The sequence below is a fragment of the Rhinopithecus bieti genome, unplaced genomic scaffold, assembly GCF_001698545.2.
Source record: "Rhinopithecus bieti isolate Rb0 unplaced genomic scaffold, ASM169854v2 scaffold_33210, whole genome shotgun sequence".
NCBI classification, from domain to species: Eukaryota; Metazoa; Chordata; class Mammalia; order Primates; family Cercopithecidae; genus Rhinopithecus; species Rhinopithecus bieti.
In genome coordinates this window covers 795433-816163 of record NW_016814226.1, presented here as the reverse complement: position 1 = coordinate 816163, position 20731 = coordinate 795433, and the positions used below count along the sequence as shown (strand labels likewise).

At 53.8% G+C, this 20731-nt stretch overlaps 1 protein-coding gene across 2 annotated transcripts in view; it reads right to left on the bottom strand.

Moving 5' to 3' along the window:
• Positions 1-1704, bottom strand: part of MPPED1 (metallophosphoesterase domain containing 1) — an 89451-nt gene extending 87747 nt beyond the window's left edge. For both annotated transcript variants that reach the window (XM_017850036.1, XM_017850037.1), the window contains exon 1: positions 1297-1704. In XM_017850036.1, the coding sequence (XP_017705525.1) occupies positions 1297-1520 (224 nt within the window). In that variant the 5' untranslated portion in view covers positions 1521-1704. The remainder of the gene's footprint in view (positions 1-1296) is intronic.
• Between the last annotated feature and the right edge of the window lie 19027 nt (positions 1705-20731).

The following is a 20731-nucleotide window of genomic DNA, read 5'->3' as shown; positions in this document are numbered from 1 at the left end:
ATCACAGCCCCAGAGGTGGCCCAGAGCCTGGACCCTTGTTGGGGCACCAGACCCCTGGGCAGTCAGGAGGGCTTCCCGTAGGCTCTACAGCCCCTGTCACAGCTCCCCCCTCCCTGTGCTGTCACCTCCCTGCTCTGCAGGGGTCATCCCTGATCCAGACCCAGCTTGGGCGCAGGCACACAGAGTGGTCGGGTGAAGGTACAACAGCCGAGGGGACAGCAGCCTCCACTCTCAGGCAGAAGCGTGAACATTCACACACATCACAGCCTGAGGATGTGGGAGGCCCAGCATGGAGAGCCCCAGGCTGGACTCAGGAAGCCTGGGTTCAAGTCCAGCTCTGGCACCTGCCAGCAGGGTGGGGCACTTCATGGGCCTGGGCCCCTGGTTCCTCACCAGGTAAGCTCTGTCGTGCAGGGCTCATGGGAGAAGCAACAGGTATAAAGGAGGAGGGGAGTTCTAGGAACTCAGGGAACCACCCAGAGCAGGGCCAGGAGCTTGACCATCTCTGGAGCGACCCCAAGCCACCCACAGCTTTCCAGGACCTCAGGAAATCCAGATGGGAAAGGCTGGCCCCACACACAGGCATCAGGACAAGCCCTCCTGCTGCCTACGGGGGTCTTGAGTCTGTGTGCTCCCCAGGGCCTCACTGCTTGAGTACTAGGGGTACCCCTAGTGCCCCAAGGGGTAGACAACAGAATCCCCCAGTCCTTTTGGAAAAGCATCTCTGCTATCACAAGAGAAGCACAGGGTCTGGACAAAAGGAAGGGCAGGGAGGGGAAACACAGAGCCCAAGACTGGGTCCTAACCTGCCACGGGGCTTGTGGCGAGCCCCTTCCCCTTTCTGGGCCTCGGTCTCCCTGTATGTACAATGAGGAGAGTAAATCAGACAAGGGGTCGCCACCCAAATGCCAAGAAAGGGATCTGGAACGTGGCCCCCACCAGATGCTGCCAGGAGGACATGTGGGCCTGGGGTTGCCAGGCCTTTGGGTTTTATAAAGTGAAGCCAGAAGTCTGGAGTTTTCTGTGCGTCCACCTCATCTTTAAATATTTGTAAAACATGCTCCTGGCCAAGTGAAACAGGACCGCGGCCAGAATCGGCCCACAGGCCATCCATCTGCAACTTCTTGCCAGTCCCTCCCAACTCAGAGCCCCGATGATCCTAGGATTCCAGAATTGCTGCAGTCAACAAACATTCAATGCTTGTTAACAGTGCACCCAGAACCAGGAGGCACCCGAGACCATGCACCCACCCCAGGGGCTGTCACCGCCCCACCCCACCCCACAGGTCCCACTTACATCTGCACATGCGGTGGCTGGAAGCGGCCCTGGTTGATGTTGTAGAAGGTGAAGGCCTGGGTGGGATTGGAGCTGTACTCGTCCACCTCGATGATGAGCCGGCTGTGCTGGTGCCGCCGAGCGGCCATCACATGGGACTGGGAGAATGCCATGCCCAGGCCGCAGGGGAGGAGGGCCAGGGCCTCCGCCTTCAGGACGCCGGCATCCCACCTAGAGCGCCACATGGACCTCCGCTGGCCGCCCCGGCATCTCCCACCGCTGCCGCCACCGCAGCCCGGCCCCCCGCCAGACCTGGAAACAGACTGAGGAGACGGAGCAGAACCGTGCGACAGTTAATCTGTTTGGGATTTGCTTTATTTAATGTCAGATGAAGATTTAGAAAGAGGGAGAGGGCGGGGGGAGAGGAAAAAAAACACAGTCGTACAGCTCAAAAACTCATTACAAATCTTTCCAACTCAGCAGTTTGATGAATATACTTTGGTAAAAAGAAAAGGGAAGGGAGGGAGGGGACAAGAAAAAAAAGAAAGAAAAAAAAAACCCACAGCACTGTGGACGGATGCATGCATGGCCCAACGTGTTTAAATACTTAAGGCTTTTTTTTTTCCTTCAGCAAAATCCTCCACAGCCTACAGGGTGACAGGGAGCTGGCGTAAGACAATGGCTGGTATTTTGTAAACAGGTGAGTTAAGTTTTACTTTTCAGAATTGGGAAATCAGAAAGATTCTCCTACAACCCTCCCCATCCCCACAGACCCCAAACACACCCACACGGCCCCACGCCCACACCCCTGCAAGCCCAAGCAGGTGGAGACAGCACGGGCGAAAATTCCTCCTTCAACATCAATTTCATCTAAAGATATCTTAGTGGTGCCCTGCGAAGGGATTTTCCCAGACATAGATGGTTATATACCCACTGGCTCAGGGGTGGTAGTGCAGGTAGGGGCAGAGATGGTGAGGGAGGAGGAACCTTTTGCAAAAACCTCCTCTGGTGCCTCACTACCTTCTCTCTCAGGAGGATCTCAGGAACCCTGATGTACCCCGTCAATCTTTGAATTGCAGCTTGAGAATATGCAATATTTTTCGAACCTTTTTCACCGGGAAGTGCAGTTTGCATTTATATTTACTGGGCTTAAATATCCCTCCAACCGACCCCGCCTCGGGGTCAGTGTAGAACTCTGTAGAAACTTGGAAATACAGACCCCAGGTGAGACCCCATCCTACCCCAACACACAGCACTATGGCCGATGCCTCGTTACTCAGACCATCGAGTTGTCTCGTTCCTTTTCATAATTATTTTCTACACTGTGTCAATGGGAAATGCCTTGAAGACTTTTTGTCGTTGTTTTCAGTTTGGGTCATTAAGACCCTCCGACGATTCCTTTTGCACTGTATGTAACCAAGGAGAAAATAACATCATTGAAACTATTCCTGGATAGGCATATCGCAAACACACTAAATGAAGAAAAATCCCGTTTGCTTTGCAAGAATCAACATGGTCAGAAAACAAATTAGATTAGGAAAATGACAAAAATTAGAGAATGGAGAACATTTTATTATGTGCAAAGGAGAAATGGATTATTAATTTTTTTTAAATCTTGATCATCTCCCTAGAAGGTGAAATAAATAGCAATATCCTCCTTCTCCCACCAACCCCTAAAGACACTTCCTGATTCCCAACACATATCCCTCTTCTCCACCTGCAAAGACAAGGGGGGAAAAATCTCCCTTTTCCTGGGGACACACTTGTACCATTTTTTGGTCCTGTGGGTTGTTTCTAAGTGATTGGCTCTCCCTGCGGATGCTACGCAACAGAACTGTAGGTTGGGGAGCAGAGACCTGCACCCCTCTTGTCTGCAACTGCTGCCCAGCACCCAGAAGCCCTGGGAAGGGCCTCAGAGCACCAGATGCCAAGTTCCAGGACTCTGCATACTCTGAGCCAGGCCTGCCCAGATCGGGACGGGGGTCAAGCCCCAGCACGGCTGACTTGCTGTGTGACCTTAAGTCAACTTCCTAACTTCTCTGAGCCTCCAGCTTCCTCTTCTAGAAGATGGATTTGAGGCCCGGTGCAGTGGCTCACACCTGTAATCCCAGCACTTCAGGAGGCTGAGGCCGGCGGATCACCTGAGGTCAAGAGTTCGAGACCAGCCTGGCCAACATGGTGAAACCCCCTCTCCACTAAAAATACAAAAATTAGCCAGGCACTGCGGTGCACGCCTGTAATCCCAGCTACTTGGGAGACTGAGGCAGGAGAATCGCTTGAACCCAGAAGGCGGAGGTTGCAGTGAGCCAAGATAGCACCACTGCACTCCAGCCTGGATGACAGAGTAAGACTCTGCTTCAAAAAAAGAAAGAAAGAAAGAAAGAAAGAAAGAAAGAAAGAGAGAGAGAGAGAGAGAGAGAGAGAGAGAGAGAGAGAAAGAAAGAAAGAAAGAAAGAAAGAAAGAAAGAAAGAAAGAAAGAAAGAAAGAAAGAAAAGACAATGGATTTGACAGTAGTAATGCCATCTCCCGGGGATTGTGCAGGTTAAATGAAGAGGTAAGCAGGAATCCTGAGTACAAAGCCTGGTGGGTCCCAGGGGCCCAGCTCACCTCGGCTGTGATGGTCAAAGTCACTATTCTGTTCAATTCGATCCCTGCATATTGAGGAGCTGCTGTCAGTGGGTGCTGCCTGAGTACTGGGCACCCTTGGTACCAAGGTGTCAAGTGCGAACCAAGGGGCCAGTTCCAGGAGCTAGGGGTGCCAGACGGGCCCTGGAGAACTCAAATATTTCTCAAATGCAAGCTGACCGTATCACATCCCTACCTGAAATCCTTGTGGTGGCTTCTCTGATAAAATCCCTTGACCATAAGACCCTGCCTGGTCTGGCCCTATGACTGGTCCGGCCTCTATTTGAGCCACACAGGCCAGCCCCGGTGGGTTCTTGTACCTGGAGGCCTACAGCTCACAAGGCCATGCTCTTGTTCAGAGCCACACAATTCCAACACTTTTCGAGAGTCTTCCTCTGCAGTGCTCACCACTAAGAGACAGATATTGATGCTCATGTCTCATGTTTGACAAATGATGAAGGGTACATCCCACAGAAGTGATGTCTCGTTGCACAGAGAGTAGGTGGCAGGGCTGAGCCCCCAGACCTAGCTGCCTGGCTTCCGGCTCTGCCCTCCTCTCCTGCTGGCTGAAGCTGACACCCTTCCTCTCAGCAATGCTGGTGTCTCCTCGGAGAAGCCTGGATCTGGGGCCTTCTTTTCAGGGTCCCAGGAAGAGCCCGGATGTCCCCTGAGGGCAGGGCTGGGCCCCCCATTTGTGCACCCCGTGTGTCAGTTCCGGCCCCCAGCAGCTCTGTGACCCTGAGCAAGCGGCTGAACCTCCAGAGGCTCTGTTTCCTCTTCTACAAAATGGAAAGAAAAACAGTCCCTATCTTGTAGAGTCATGAATATTCAATTAGGTGACACATGTAAGCTGCTGATCACAGATCCCAGCGCACAGTGAGTGGTCAATAAATGTTAGCTAATATTTTTATAACATGATCACCCCATGGCCTATCACAAATACTTCATCAATAGTATTAGTGGATGGATGGAGGCAGGGAGGGAGAAACGGATGGATGGAGGGATGGATGCAGAGACCATGAGGGAACAGAAGGACATACAGAGTGTCTGGAGACTTTGCCTGGTGCCCAGCAGAGGCCTGGGAGAGGTTGGGTGTCGGGAGAGCACAGCTGAAGACTGAAGAGTCACTGCCCCGTCTCCATCTTACCCACCTTGCATACCCAGCAAGGAGGCTGCCAGGCTGGCACAGCCCTTGTGAAAAGGGGTTCCAGGGGCCCCCACCCGTCTTTGCCCCAGAGGAGCAGGCGCCAGCATGCAGATAGTCTGCAGTCGAGGGAGAACCGCTCTGCACCAAAGGGACTCGGCCGGGAAAGGCGGGCGGCAAGGCTCCCGAGGCGCTCCGCGGTGAAATGCTGCATTTCACATAAAGGGGGTTCACAACGGGCCCTGCTCAGAGAAATCCGGGAAACTGGAAACGCAGCGCCTTCTTTTAATGCCCATTTAATATTTATGGAGCCACAGCAGCACGTTAGCCACCGTGCGAGGAGGCGAGCATTCTCCGCCGCGCAGCCGATCCACGGAGGGGGCGCAGCATCTCCCAAACAAACAAACAGCTTTGAGCTAGGAAGCGTTTACACCTGGTCCACAAAACAGCACAGCACGCGACCAATGCAGTGGTGCCCTGGGACCCGCTGCAGGGAGACGGCCTGGGCTCCCAGCCTGGTTCTCAGTCCAGCGGAGTGAACTTAAGCAAGTCATGTATCCTGATGGGGCTGCAGGTGCCTCCCCCAAATGGAACAAGGTGGGAGGATGGATGGAATGAATGAATGAATAAACGCACGAGTTATTCAACAACCATTAGCCACGGCCCTACATGCTCTCCCGGTTCCCGGTGCCAGGAAGGGCAATGGAAAAACAAAGAGGCTCCTACCCTCAAGGAATATGGACGGGGTGGGAGGGGGGACAATAAGGTAAACAAAGAATTAAGCAGAAAAGACACTTTCAGCTAATAATCAGTACCTGGAAAAAGACAGAGCAGGGTGATGGGGTGATTAAATTGAGTGATCAAGAAAGGTCTATCTGTGCGAGGCACGGTGGCTCACACCTGTAATCCCAGCACTTTGGAAGGCCGAGGCAGGTGGATCACCTGAGGTTGGGAGTTCGAGACCAGCCTGACCAACATGGAGAAACACCGTCTCTACTAAAAATACAAACTTAGCCAGGTGTGGTGGCGCACGCCTGTAATCCCAGCTACTCGGGAGGCTGAGGTAGGAGAATCACTTGAACCCGGGAGGTGGAGGTTGCATTGAGCCGAGATCGGGCCACTGCACTCCAGCCTGGGTAACAGAGTGATACTCCATCTCAAAAAAAAAAAAAGAAAAAGAAAAGGCTATCTGAAGGGGCCTCACCTCACACACCAATGACAACAGCCATGCCCAGACCTGGGGCAGAGGGAGGGGAAGTGCTAGGTCCCTGAGTCCCAGGCGGCCTGGATAAATGGCCTCACTCTTTCATTGTCACGGGTCACTGGCATGCGTCTGCTATGGAGGACAGCCTGGACTCTGAAGTCACAGGAAGTGGGGTTCCCATCAAATTCCATCTCAGGCTGCTGAGCGGTGGGACGTTGGGCAAGTCACTCAACCTCTCTGTTTCCACTTCTTCAGTGGTCCCCTTGAGGGGTTACCGAGGGGCTGGAATGAGCCTTGGACCTGCCCATAAAGGCCCAGTGAACCCAGAATGGGAGACTCCAGATCCCCCCAGCCCAGCACTCCTTGAAAAATTCCCTCTGGTTCTAAGGGCTTGCTTTTCCAAAGTCTGATCCTCTTATCAGATGGTTTCTCTTTCCGTTTTCCTCTCAGAGACATTTATTTGTTGTTCCTCGGGTACTGTGAGTTCAGTGAGACCAGGGTGCTCCAAGGAGAACCTGGGTGTCAGCCAAGACACCAAGGAGCAGGTCCCATTCGACGCCAACCGTATGGAAAGCTGGTGTCTAGGAAAGAGGTCAGACTCCAGGCCCCACCTCTCTGTGCCTCTCTCTGACCGCCCCCCCCACCCCCAAACTTGTCAGGTCTCCTGGCCGTTTTGACCCCTCATCACCATGGCCACACCACACCAGCCTCCAGAAGGACTGCCCTAGAACTCACCTCTGCCCGTGCCGTTCCCTCTGGCACACCCAGCCCCCTCCAGAGCCGCTGCCGCACTCAGGTGAGGCTCAGCGCCTCAGGTCAGCTGAGGAGGCTACACCTGGCCCCAGTCCCACTCCCACTTCTCAGGCCCGGCTCAGTCATGCAGGTATTCCCTGGCACAGAGGGGTCCTGTCTTGAAGCCTCCATGAATGCTATTTCCTCTGCCCAGAAGGCCCTGCACCCAACCCCACCCCTGCATTCACCCTCATTTCCTGACACATGCCCACTCAGTCTCAGGAAGGTTCAGAACCTCAGAAACACCGTCCCTGACCTCCCCTGGCTGGGTCAGGAGCCTCCACCCACAGCCCCCAAGGCTTCCTGTATCAAAGCTCCCAACACACAGTCGGCTTTTTATCTCAGCTGAATGAAACGCCAAAGAATAAACCGGTCTGTGAATGAATGAATGAATGAACGAATGAATGAGAGAAGCTACACAGGCCTTTGAGTCTGACAGCAGGACTCAAAAGCAGCTTTGCCCCCCTTAATCTTCGTTTTTCATCTACAAACATATGGCTGCTGGAGCACTGAAGGACACAGGAGATCCAAAAGCCCCCTGCCAGGGCCCAACACGCAGGAGGTGCTCACTCCATGTCTCTTCTCCTCCAGTTAGAATGTTCTGATGAACTCAGAAGCTCCCCAGGGAAATTTCAAGAATGCAGATGGGATTTTCTTTTTTTTCTTTCTGAGACAGAGTCTTGCTCGTCGCCCAGGCTGGAGTGCAGTGGTGCGACCTCGGCTCACTGCAAGCTCCGCCTCCTGGGTTCATGCCATTCTCCTGCCCCTCAGCCTCCCAAGTAGCTGGGACTACAGGCGTGTGCCACCATGTCTGGCTAATTTTTTGTATTTTTAGTACAGACGGGATTTCACCGTGTTAACCAGGATGGTCTCCACCTCCTGACCTCGTGATCCACCCGCCTCAGCCTCCCAAAGTGCTCGGATTACAGGCGTGAGCCACCGTGCCCGGCCCCAGAAGGGATTTTCAAGCAACCCGTCCTCTCCTGCCTGAAAGCCCAGGGTGCCTGACCCCTTCCCTCTCACCCTACTGAGTAAGTCTTTGGGGCTTTGACTTCCCAGGGAGTTGTGGCTGGACACATCCACTACGACCCGCCCTCGACTCGTTTTTCTAGGCAAATTCTTCACCACCACCCCCACCCGGACACTGCAGGGCACTGGTCAGCCCCAGCGCACCCACTGCTGCTCCTGCTCTGGGCCAGATCCTTTTCTGGGCCAGGTCCTGTTCTGGGAGTCACAGGACCCAGACACGAAACTAGCCCTCCAAGGACTCAGACCTGACGAAGCAGCCAGGCAGACAACAGACCTCCTCAGAACTCTGTTTTGAGGAGTTGCAGTGGAGGGGGTCTGTGGGCCCCTAACAAGGTCCCCACCAAACAGCAAGGCCAGCCAGTGTGTGCTGAAGGCCCAGGAAGGAGAGAGAGTGAGAGAGGCCTTGGCTCACACAGAGCATCTCAGCAGCAGATGGATTTTTGCAAAAGAGATTCTTGGATCATTCTGGTGGCCCCTATCTGTCCGAAGATGTGTGAGGAAGATCTTGGAGCATTACACTACCAGAGGAGCTGCTGCCCTGCAGACCAAAGATAGATTTCGCTTCACCATGTGACTTGAAGCATCGCTCCCAGCCAACACAGGCTCCTCAAAGTCAGCGCGGGCCCGGGACAGCCCCGGTTCACATCGACTGTCCCGGTGCCACTGTTACCAGCATCCTCTTCGGCTCTCGAAAGTGCTCTCGTTTGGAAGGGAAAGGTCACTCTGATCAAAGCCAGTGCCAGGCCGGTAAGGCAGCCATCACCAGAACCCACCTGTGTTCCTCTTCCATTCTATCGGCAGCTCTATAACAATCAATGGGGGCTAGGACAGTATGGTGCTGTCCTGGGTCCAAAACTCGATGACAGTCAATGAGCACACAGAAACCACTGTCTTATTAAGCATGAGAAGCTTCCAGAGAAACATCTCCCCCAGTAGCCGTCCCCATTGCGGCATTCTGAAGAACCCCACCTTGGAAAGCTTTCACAGGATCCTAGACGCACCTTGGCTCCGTCTCCTCTTGGGGCCTTTAACTGAGAGCAGGAGCGACTGAATAGCCCCAGCCTCTCTAATGGGCCAGCCCCAAGTGCAGCTGCCTGTCTTCAGGCCGGTGGCTCAGGATGATGCAGAGAAAAAGCCGGCTCGGCTCAGCGAAGGCAGTGCTTACTAGGGCTTTTGTCGCAATGTGGCAAAATGTCACAGAGAAACCACGTTAACACTTCCTAAGTGGTCCCCCCAAGCAAAATGCAGGAGATAATATTTAACAGAAAAGTACCAAGATGTAGGGATCTGGGGAGAATTGTTTTACAAGCGACGATTCCTACACAAGCTCAAAAATCACTTTTAAAATCATATTTTCTTTCCTTGTTTTGCCTCTGCTTGAAAATATGCAATTGATGAGCTGATAGTTGAAAATGCCATAAAAGAAAAAAAAAAAAGGCAGAGCAACTCAAAGGAAAAGAAGCAAATACCCTAATGGGAGAAAAAAAAAATCAGACCTTGTCCCACCATGTCCTAAAATGACAGACCTTTGTGTCTGATCTCCTTCCCAATCAAGTGTGGGATCCCAAGGAAAAGAAACACTGGCCAGCAGCTGGTATTAGCATCTAAGTTGAATAAGCTGATGAGCTCAGTAGATGAAGGAATCCACAAATAAAGTGAAAATTAGCCCCTATTCCTTGAAAAAGGATCAACCACAGTGACTTTAAAGCATTTACCACTTAAAAACCTTTTAGCTGGGCCCATTTTGAATTATGACTACATGATTTTAAATTACACTTTCTAATTCCTCACCACCGCCACCCCCCAGCAGTCTCTGCCGCTTCATTTTCCAATTATGTACTTTTATTTCGGAATATGAAGAGTGCTACTTACTGGATCATGTCCTGTCTGCCACAAATAGCTGCTCACTTATTCCTTTAATTTTAGCTATGAATGCAGTCGGCTCGCCGGGCTTGTCTTCAGATTCTGAATATTCTCCGTTCCCATTGCACAGAACGAGCCCCGAGACGCAAAGAAACCCACAAAGCTCGGGCAGAGAAATATGTTTGTAAACCAGTGCTCCACTCCATAAATTATTATAATTCTTGGTGCTTTCTATATCCATCTAGCAGATCAGCGATCACATAAACAATAGCAAGTGGACTGATTTTTCCCCTGCAAAGTGCTACGTCCTAGTTTTCAAAATAAAGCACTTGGAGAGTCACGTATCTATGGAGTTGAAATGGTAAGCTGTTCAGATCTGTTTCAAACATGCACACAGACATACCCACACACAAAAGGAAATAGGAGGTAAATGTGTAAAACTCAGCATTGTGTCCCCTTCCCACTTATACATCAAGTCACACTCAACAGGAATGGGGTGTGTGTGCACATACATGGCTAGGGAGGGGAAGATGTTAGCGGGCTGTGGTTGCTCAGCATTCAAATACAATTTGCAAAGAAAGTAAATGTGGATTTACAGTTCTTGTGGAAGTCTATTAAACAGATGTCACTGAAGCATCATGAAATCAGCACTATGGCAATTCTACACTTAAGTCTGATACTGGGGTTTTGCCATTTTTATGATCAGTTCAAGTGTATGTTTTGTGATCGTGCGGGAATTTGCAATTAAGGATTAAACCTCCCAAGTATGATCAATTCACTAATGTGTCTGAATGACAAACTTAACAAAAGCAAAACTCCATTCTCACCAGCCCCTCACCACCCGCGCTGTGTGGGGAGCCCAGGGCAGAATAAGGGTTGGGGGAGAGAACCTTTGCCTTTTCTGTGAACACTGAGACACTAAAAAGTGCTTTGTCAGGAAGAAGGGAAAGGCAGTTGCAGCAAGGGATTACATTTCTCAGGTAGCCAATGCAATATATTTTGCAGGCTTGCAGACTGTAGTACTGTCCGTAAAATGCAAAAGAATGAAATGAAGAGGAAACGATGAGAGTGTTAGAAATTGGAAGCAGGCATCATTTTCTCCTTGAAGTGATGAAATTAGCATGGGCGATGCCAAAAGTCTCTTCTTGTGCATCAATGCTGAGCCTCACATCCTTCTTGGAAGGAGGAGACGGGAATGCGAAGGTGGGCAACAGACAAGTCACATTTTACAGAAACAAACTTTCAGGTGTAGACTGGGGTGGTGGAAAGAGGAGCCTACTCATCCCTGGCTTTGAACTGGATGCAGAGCAGAGTCAACCAGAAGGGAGAATTTTATGTGTGTTTTTTTTTTCCTGCAGCTGCTTCTGTTTATGATGACGACCTGGTTCTGACATTGAGCTGGCCAAGTTCAGGTCCAAGAAAATCCCCCACAGAGCGATCCACAAAAAGGCCTGAAAAGGCCAATGAACACCTCAAATCACAATTTGATTTCAAAATTAATACCTATAATCTCAATTTGTTATGATTTTTTCATGGAATTGGGCTGCCCTCATTGGTCACAGATATTTTAAGTGGAAATAAAGCATAACTAAGTCTTGTCTCATTAGGGGAAAAAAGTCAAAATAAAGTAAAACATTTGTGTTGGTAGCAGACCTGTCAGGTCACCGGGGAGAGCCATGGTGAATCAAATTAACTGAGAAGCAACTTATACCTTTCCTCCAATACCGCCCCCAAAAAGGGGTCTCTTATTTTTTTCCCCTTGGGTTTTTTGTTTCTTTCAATTTTTTTTTTTCTTTTGACATTTTAGTCACCTCTTCAAACTCAAGTCAGACAACTTCAGTCTCACTACATGGGGACATCCACACAGCAGGAACAAGGGCTGCAGGGAATGGCTTTCAGAGTGCCCCAGGCTACACTAAACGGTTCTTGCTGTGGGAAACAGTTCCTTCACCCGCTATTCTCCCTGCCACCCCCAAGTATTGGAAACTTCTGGTCCTAGAGGGTGAGGCGCCCAGGCCAGAAGAAGGCCCCTACCTCTTATCAGAGGTGCCATCGACTTTGATCCGTGGGTATGGAGCGAGCCTGAGAAGCTATTCCCAGGCCTCTGCACCTGGGGAGCCCTTTGCCCAGGACCCTTGCTCCAGAGGGGCAGGCAGACAAAGGTGCTTATTGCTGAACGGAAAGATCTCAGGGAGAAGAAGAATGTAACGGGGGAATTCGTGAAAAGACCCTTTTTTGTTCCCAGTGAGGGAGGGGCAATGGGAGAGACATGTCACATTGTCACATTAAAGACTTTGACAGACAATTCAGGGATAACGCAGAAATTCCACCCTTAACTGCAGCTCGATGCAACTTGAAAGGCATTAACTAACCTCCACTAATTGCATGTTTTTCTGTGCATAATATTTACTTGTTAAAAGTCTTTGCCTGGCTGATTAATTTCCTCTGCCCTGGTATTCATGATCAGTTCACAGGCCTGAAATCAGGAAAATGAAGTCATTTTGATAGATTAAAAAATGATTGCACTTTGGGGAGGGTTTTCTTTTTTTCCAGAAGTCCAAACCTGCACCCAGAATGCTGGTTTTTCTCCTTGAATGCTACCCTTCAGGGAAATCCAGCGACCACCCTAATTCCTCAAACAAGTACAGAGAGATGTGTCCTGTATAAAGTGAGCACACCAAGGCCCGTACTGCCTAAATGGGAAGGTAGCAAGTTCAAAGAACAAATGAACTTAAGCCACATTCATTGGATGAAGATTTAAGAGTCTCACGGGTGAGCTGGGAATTTATTAAAAGCAGGTTTTTCAAGAACAATGATTCCCTACATCAGTCTGTGTATTCCTGACAGTTGGGGCTCAAGTAAAACACCCCAAAATTCTTATTGTTCACCTAGATCTAAACCTGTCCTATGTGTCCACAGGCACAGCCCACAGGGCATCAGCCAGGGTGGATGTGAGTGATTCTAAGCGTACCATGGGGTGGTTACATCAGAGGTACCTCCTCGGCCATGTAGGTGACTCTTTGAACCCATCCACATCACCAATACAGGGACCTTATTCAACCCAGGTCTTCCGAAATTCCTGGGGCCGAGAAATAAACAGGAAGGCAGTCCCACGTTGAAACACTTCCGAACACACCATTAAGCCTCTGTGACTGGATTATCGCCTTTTGACTAGTCATCGCCCAATTAATGTACCTCCAACCAGCACGCACTAGAATCAATGGAACCATTCCACCGACATCCATCTCGAGAAAAAGATTTTACAAGTGTTGTGGGGCTGCCACTCGGAAAGCCAATTTGCAAGGAGCCCAGCACGGTGAAGTGCAGTTTATCATGCATGATTCCCACACAGTGGGCCCCTGTAGACCGCGCCTGGCTCCAGAATGCCTGCCTAGCTCCACCAGCTCAAACGCCCTGAGATTCTCCCCTGCCTCGGACGGCCGAATCCATCAGCACCCTCCCCAAATAGTCTCTTGGGCTCCTGTACACCAAGACCTGGATTTTGACTGGATGTGGCAGTCAGCTGGTGGCCTCTCCAACATCCCCTAAAGCCTGGTTAGCCCTGTGCCAGGTTTCTCACCAAGTTGGTTTAATTTTTTTTTTTTTTTGAAAAGTCCAGTCAGACTATTGACAGTGCCTGTCTGCCTGACCCACCCCCGCCCCCCAGCGCCTCAGATCCCTGCTAACAAGTCTTCCACTGCCATTCAACTCCCATGAGCCAGCTCCACCATTCAACAGCCAGCCCACTTTTGTTCCCCCAGTTTAATTTCATAATTGTTTGCCACTTAACAAGCTCTCCTCTGGGCCATTCAATGGAGCCCGGGAAATGGGGAGGGGGAAGGCAAAGAAACTCCGGGAGGGGAGCTGGGAGCCAGGCCAGCCCAGCACTGGGGATAGACATCCCGGAGAGGTCAGCTGGACAGGGGTGGGGGCCAGTTCCGGAGTGGAGCCTCCTGACACCAACTGGGCCACCCAGCGTGAGCCTGGAGAGGTGGGAGGGAAAGGAGAAGGGTGAGTCCCAAAGGTCAAGCCGGGGCCTGCCAGACTCCTGGGCACATCAGTGCTCTGAATGACACACCTCTGGCCCTACCCGGGTGAAGGGAGACTGCACAAATTCACGCTCCTGTAACATGTCCCAGAACAAACACACAGGAGACAGAACCGCTCCTTAGCTTGGGCATTCCATGATCAACATTCCCTTTGAGGGCTGGGACCTGTCTAGGTAGCCACTGAATCCCCTGGCCGGGCACATAGCAGACAGGAATAAATATGTGTTGAGTGAGTGGATGGATGGATGGATGGATGGAGGGGAGGGAGGGATGAATGAATGGAAGGAAATGGATGAAGTTTCCAGCAATACCTAGCAAAAGCGGCCACTCAGCCAGCGTTAGTCCCCCCCTCTTCCCCCCAAGTGCCAGCAGGGGCTTGGCTGAGCACACAGTAGGCTCTCCACAAGCAGAGGCTGCTATTGTTACCACCATCATCATCACTGGCTCCCCACCAGCCCGCTGCTTCCACCGGCTACTCCGCCAGCAGCCAGCAGCGACTGGCGAGCAAAGGAAAAGTTTCGCTGACCCCGCGGCCCCAGCCGGAGTCCCGAGCCCTGGCCGAGCCCCCTCCCGCCAGCGCCTGCTCGGCAGGCGGGGCAGCTGGGGTGCCCAGACCGCTTCCCGCACCCGGCAAAGGCGGCCAAAGTAACTTTGCGGGCGCCCCTGCGCAGCGCCGCGGGCGTTGCCCAGCGCCTGGAGAGGGTCCCGGCCGCGCCCCGCGCCCGGCCCGCCCGCGCCCGCCGCGCCCGCCGTCCCCGGTCCTAGCCTGGCCCCGCTCGCTCTTCGGCGGCCGCCGGCGGCGCTCGAGCAGCAGGCGGCGCACCGAGGAGGGGCAGGGCTCGCCGGGAGGGAGGCGCGCAGGGGCGGGGCTCTCCGGCGGTCCGCCGCCTCCCGCGCGTCCGAGGCTGCAAGTGGGGCCAGACTCCTCCCCTTACGGGGGGCGGCTCCCCGTCCCCCTCCGCCGCCCGCCGCGCGCCGCGAGCTCCGAGCCTCCCTGGCTCCCGCCCGCCCGGCCGCGCCCCGCCTCCCCCGCCCGCCTCCCCAGCCTCCCCGCGCCGGGCCGGGAGGGGAGCGCTCGCGGCCTCGGTCCGGCCCCTGCCCGCCGCCGCCCGCGGGGCCCCAAGCGCAGAGGCCCGCCAGCCCTTCGGCTGGGCCCGCCGCCGGGCCCCGGAGGGCCCCGCAATCCCGCTGCGGAGGAACAGGGAAGCGTGGCCCCGCTGGGCCTGGACGCGGGAGGAGGAGCGGGCCCACGCGCTGGAAAGGGAGGGGGCCGCCCCACCGCGCCCTATCCGCGCCCGCCCCCCAGCCCCGGCGGGGCCGGCGCACGGGCCTGGGCGGGAGCGAGCGGGGGCCATCAGCTCTCACCTCCGGATCCGTGGCCGCCGCGGCGGGCACCGCGTGCAGGGGCGTGCGCGGCTCCTTCCGGGGCGCCGCAGCCCTCGCCCGAGGCCGGGACCCTCTCCTGGGGCCGCCAGGGCATCCTGCTCCGGGCCCCTCCCGCCCGGGGTCTGAAAGGTCCCCCTCCAAGACGGAGACACTCTGACCCCAGCTCCCAGTCTGAATAGGTTGGGGTCCTCCTCCCGGGCCACCATCTCTTCCCCTCGAGAGTCCCAGGTCCCCAAACCCGAGCACAGCAGGTAGCCTGCTGCGGCCTGAGCCCCAACGGGACGGGTAAACAAGTCAGACCCTCAGAGGGCGCGACACCCGTTGTAAAGAGGCCCTGCCTTGCTGGGAAGAGCGGAGAGCATCACCCTCAGTGTCAGGGGTCACCCTGGGGAGTTTGAGGCCCTGTGGCTTCCAGCCCCCCGCCGCGAGTGGGACAGGGGTCCCAGGACCTTGAATAGCTAGGCTGCAGATCACTCTGGCCTGGGCCTCCCAGACCTAGAGGAAGATGAAAAGGGGCTGTGGCTCCTCAGAGGCTCAAGGCCCCTCAACAAATGCTTGTGAGTCTCCTTGGCCAACACACACATCACATAATCCCCAAGGACAGCCTCTGTGAGCCCCTCAGGCCTGTTCTGCCCTTGAGGACAGCTATCTGGTGTGGCTTCCTGGAGGTGGACAGCCCAGTTGAATGAGTGTATGCCAGGGGAGAAGGCCTGGAAAAGACATCCAGGCCGAGGGAATGGAGCATGCAAAGGCCTTGGCATGTGAGTTCAGCAGGGCTAGAGACAAAGGAAAAGCAAGAGAAGGGAAGATGAGGTGGCAAGGTTGGGAGTGAGGGAACAGAAGCCAGATCAGGAAGAGCCTTGGACAGACTTTATCAGGGGCAGTGGGAGCCATAGAGGGTTTTTGAGCAGGGCTGTGAGTTGGTCAGGTTTATCTTTTTAGAGCTTGTTCTGGCACCTCTAAAGACAGAGGTAGAGAGGGAAAGGCTGGGCTATGGAGGGAGAGGATGGAGGCCCAGAGATGGGGGACAGAGGCTGGCCGAGGGGTCCTCAGGCAGTCACCCACTCCTGCTTCCTTGTCTTTAGACCCCAATTCTCGGGGAATCCCAAACTCCACCCGGGAGCCTCTTTCTCCTCCTAGGCTGCAAGCTTCCTGAGCACAGTAACTTTGAGGGAGGTGAAGGAGAAAACTGTCATGCCTGCCTGGGAAGGCGGCTTGGACTCAGTGTCTCAGCAGACCCCACCTGCCGCCTGCCCGGGGCAAAGCCACAGCTTGGCTGTGGCCTCCGGAAATTACAAAGGACAGTGACAAATGTGCCTTCCTGGTCCCTGGGTCGAGAGCAGAGGTTCCTGTGACATTTGTCCTCCAAGGCCAGCTTCCTCACCACCTCCAGTCCTACCAGAACTACCCCTAACTCCCAGAACATCATCTCTTACCTTCCCAGGGTACACATTTAATGAACACCTATCGTATGCCTGGCACTCGGCACTTCCTTTGAAGCCTAGCATGAGCTCTCCACCAGAGGGGCCTGGTGCTACCTGCACCACTGAGGCCCAGGCACAGAGCTCTCAGCTTGACCCACACTGTCTCACGTAGCCCTCATGCCTCCCCTGGGTCAGGCTGCACCCCAGAGGTCAGCCTCCCCGGAGCCTAGTGCTGCATCCCACAGGGCCTGGCACTCTGTAGGTTCCCAGGGAATGGTCCCTAAAAGATGAAGGAATGAGGAGTGTGGGATGGGCAGGATAGACCCACTCCTAAAAGAGCAACGATTCTGGCAAACACAGCACACATTCTGCTTTTGGAAAAATTTAATAACACAGTGGCACTTGTTCATGGAGACTAACAGAAACACCGCACAATCCCACACTGCTAAACCAGCAGGAGATGGCTCGTTCTGCTGGAAAGCATTTCCTAGGCGCCTACTATGTGCTGGAGGCCCAGGCAGAGGAGGAAGAGAAGGAAGGCACTCTGACCTGGGAGAAGCAGAAGGTCAGCAGATACTCATGACATTGGGGAGAAGAGGGCAGCCCAGGGCAAGGAGAGCAGCATATGCAGCCAGGACACTTCAGAGGAGGCAGTGTGTGTGCTGCAGAAGAATCTAGGGATCAATGGGAGAGGGGTAGCTGGGCAGAGGGACCAGCCTGTGCAAAGGCTCAGAGGCTCCAAAGTGCATGTGTGATATCCCCTGGCCAAGAAACTCACGTTCCAGAAAGGTGTCCTGAGGCAGTAGCTGCAGGTTGTTTACTGCAGCCCAGAAGTGAAAGCAACCTACATGCCCAGCCAGAGGGGATACGTTTTTTAATTATGCTATGTCTGGGGAATTTCAAGTAGCCAAGTCATGTTGCTGAAATGCTGTGTGGTGGGAAAATGAGCTCCATGCTCACCACCCATCCCGTGAACAAGCGAAGCGGGTTACACCAGAGTGTGCCCAATTCCATGTTTTGAAAAATGAAAAAATAGAGGGAAAGAGGAGAAAGAAGGCCGGAAGTAAATATAGCAAAATGGTGATAAGATTCTGGGCAGGGGAGGAGGGAGTCTACTTTATTTACGGGAATTTTTTGTCTCCTACTTTCCTGCGATCATCAGGATGTCACGAAGGATGGTGAGTGTGGGGCATTCAAGGAGGGGTGTGGAGTGTGTGGGGTCCTTGCAGGGCAGGGGCTGGGATGAGCTGGAGCCCTAGGCGGCTTTGTTGACAGAATGACCTAAGCTTTCATGCCTTCCTCGGGTCCTTCATGGTGACTGGCTCACAGCCAGCATGCCAGAAAGGTTATTAATCAGCAAATATCCACGTGCACTGTGTTAGGCCCCAGGAATCACTCTGGCAGAGAAGGGCAGAGGACTTCGGAGGACATGAAAGTCATCGTGGGCTGGGGTTTGGGAGAGGCTCCCAAGAGGAGGTGACTCAAGTTGGGTCTTGAAGGATGGAGCCCTAGTTTCATATCTCCACCTCGGCTCCATTAGACCCCAGCAAGGTCTCTACCTGCCAGCCAGGTCTGTGTGGCTCCTGACACAGCCCAGAGCGGGGTCAATTTCAGTCCAGCTATCTGGCATGGTCCTCATCCTGGGCCTTCCTCTAGGCCTAGAGCCCAAGGTGAAAAAGCCACACCTTATCAGGGACCCTGGGCCCTGCTCACCTCCAGCAGGCTCAGGTACAGTCTGCAATGACTACACCTACTCTTAAACCATGCCCTGACCAAATTCTGCTTTTGCCACTGAACAGCTCGTGAGTCTGAATCTCAGTCTCTTCTTCTGTAAAGCTGATGCAATAATCCCTACCTCAAGGGCCATGCACATGCAGAGTGTGGGCACGGTAAACATTCGGCAAGCGGTGGCAGCTCACACTGTCACAGTTCTAGATACCTGATTTGGGCATCTGGATTCTAAAACGTAGTTCCGTTACCAACTTGCTTGGGACCTTGGGACATTCTCATGTTTCTCTGAGCCTCAGTTTCCTCAGCTTGAGGAGAAAGGGGATGGGATGGCTCACTCCTGAGCCTGCTCATAGATGAAATGATAAGCTATGGAAAGACCCCAGGAGCTCCCTCCTCCTACCCCCAGCAAGAGTTCCAGTCGGACCACTGTTCACATGAGACACCCACCCCACTCTGCAGCACTCCCTGCCACGTGACTCCAGGCCATCACCCGGAAAGCCAGGCAGGAGCTGGATGGAGGCCAAGCCCAGGCAGAACCAGGCTCCTGTGCAGTCTGCAGGAGGCAGGAGGACATGCTCCTGAGGTGGAGGCTGTTCCTGGTGCCACTCCTGGTCCTCCGGTCACCACTCCCGAGCCTCCCCTGTGGGTGGCCTGAGCTGACGGTACCTATGGCTCTTGGCCCCTCACATGCTGCCTGTGAGCCCTTTGCTGTTTGAGAGAACTTCTACAGATGCCTTCTAGCTGGTTTATTTCTCACAACAGCCTGGTTGGGACCTCAGTGAGGGGCAACCCTCTCTGTGAAGGGAGATTAGAAACCCCATTTTATAGATGAAAAAACTGAGGCTCCAAGAGGTTTCGAGACCTGCCTAGCTGCTATAAAGCTGAGATGACAGGACCCATCTTCAGACTCCAAGACACCCGCGCTTCCCTCCACCCAGCTTCCCTGCCCCCCACCTGGCGCCAGACCAACTCCTTCAGACCCTGCTGAGGCCCCCAACACATCTCGGCTACCATCCCAGCACTGCCACGGCCAGATGGGTTCTGCTGAGCTGTCCAGGGTCCTGGCCACGCTCAGCCCTGCCCCATGGCCTTCTCTAATCCTTCCCTGGCTGCCACCTCTCCAACTTCCTGGATAGCAACAAAAAGTGGGAACATGTGGCCGGGCTTGGTGGCTCACGCTTGTAATCCCAGCACTTTGGGAAGCCGAGATCGGCGGATAGCCTGAGATCAGAAGTTTGAGACCAGCCTGACCAACGTGGTGAAACCCTGTCTCTACTAAAAATACAAAAATTAGCTGGGCATGGTTGTGCATGCCCGTAGTCCCAGCTACTCAGGAGGCTGAGACAGGAGAATCACTTGAACCTGGGAGGCAGAGGTTGCAGTGAGCTGAGATCGTGCCATTGCACTCCAGCCTGGGCGACAGAGTGAGACTCCATCTAAAACAGAAAAAAGAAAATAAAAAAGAATGACCACACCTGCTCATCACTATGTGATGCCGGGCCTGGCCCAGGGCTTCCGGTCCTACGCTGCCTGTGTGCCCATGGACACCAGTTTCCTTTTCTGAAAAATGGGCGCAGTGTGGGGCAAGCCAGGAGGTGGTTGAGACTCAGCACACTTCTGCAGATGTCTCTGCCTCCTCCTCTGGGCCAAGAAAAGTCAGAGACTCAGAGGCATTTGGACCCAGCCCTGCCCTTGAGCAAGAGGTCCAGAGGCTGTGAGGCTTGAGAACACAATGACCATGCCCTGCCAGGCCGAGGGGCACACGGGCTGGGGAGCACAGTGGGGCCTCCCATCCCTCCTGGAGGGCAGAGAGGAGAAGGGCTTGGAGAGTGCCCTTGACAAGGGCAGAGAGGGCATAATGGGCAGAGGGAGCAGAAGCAAAGGCTTAGAGGCAGGAACCAAAGGGGAGCCTGACTCAGAGAGTGCCTGGGAAGCAGAGGTGGCCCCTCTTCCCTGCACCATCAGTGGCCACAGAGAAGAACACCAGGGAAGGTGGTCGGGGCCAGGACCCGTCCTGGGGAGACTCCTCAGGCAGTGGGCGGAGGCTGAAGACTGAAAGCCAAGTGCAAAGCAGAGGCAGCAATCCAAGGGAAAGTGTGGGGCAGGGGCAGAGGGATGGTGAAGGAGGGTCCCCAGGAGGTAGAAAGGCCAGAGCTACATGGCTTGTGGCATCAGAGTCCACAACACCAGCTGACTCTTGCTAAGCAT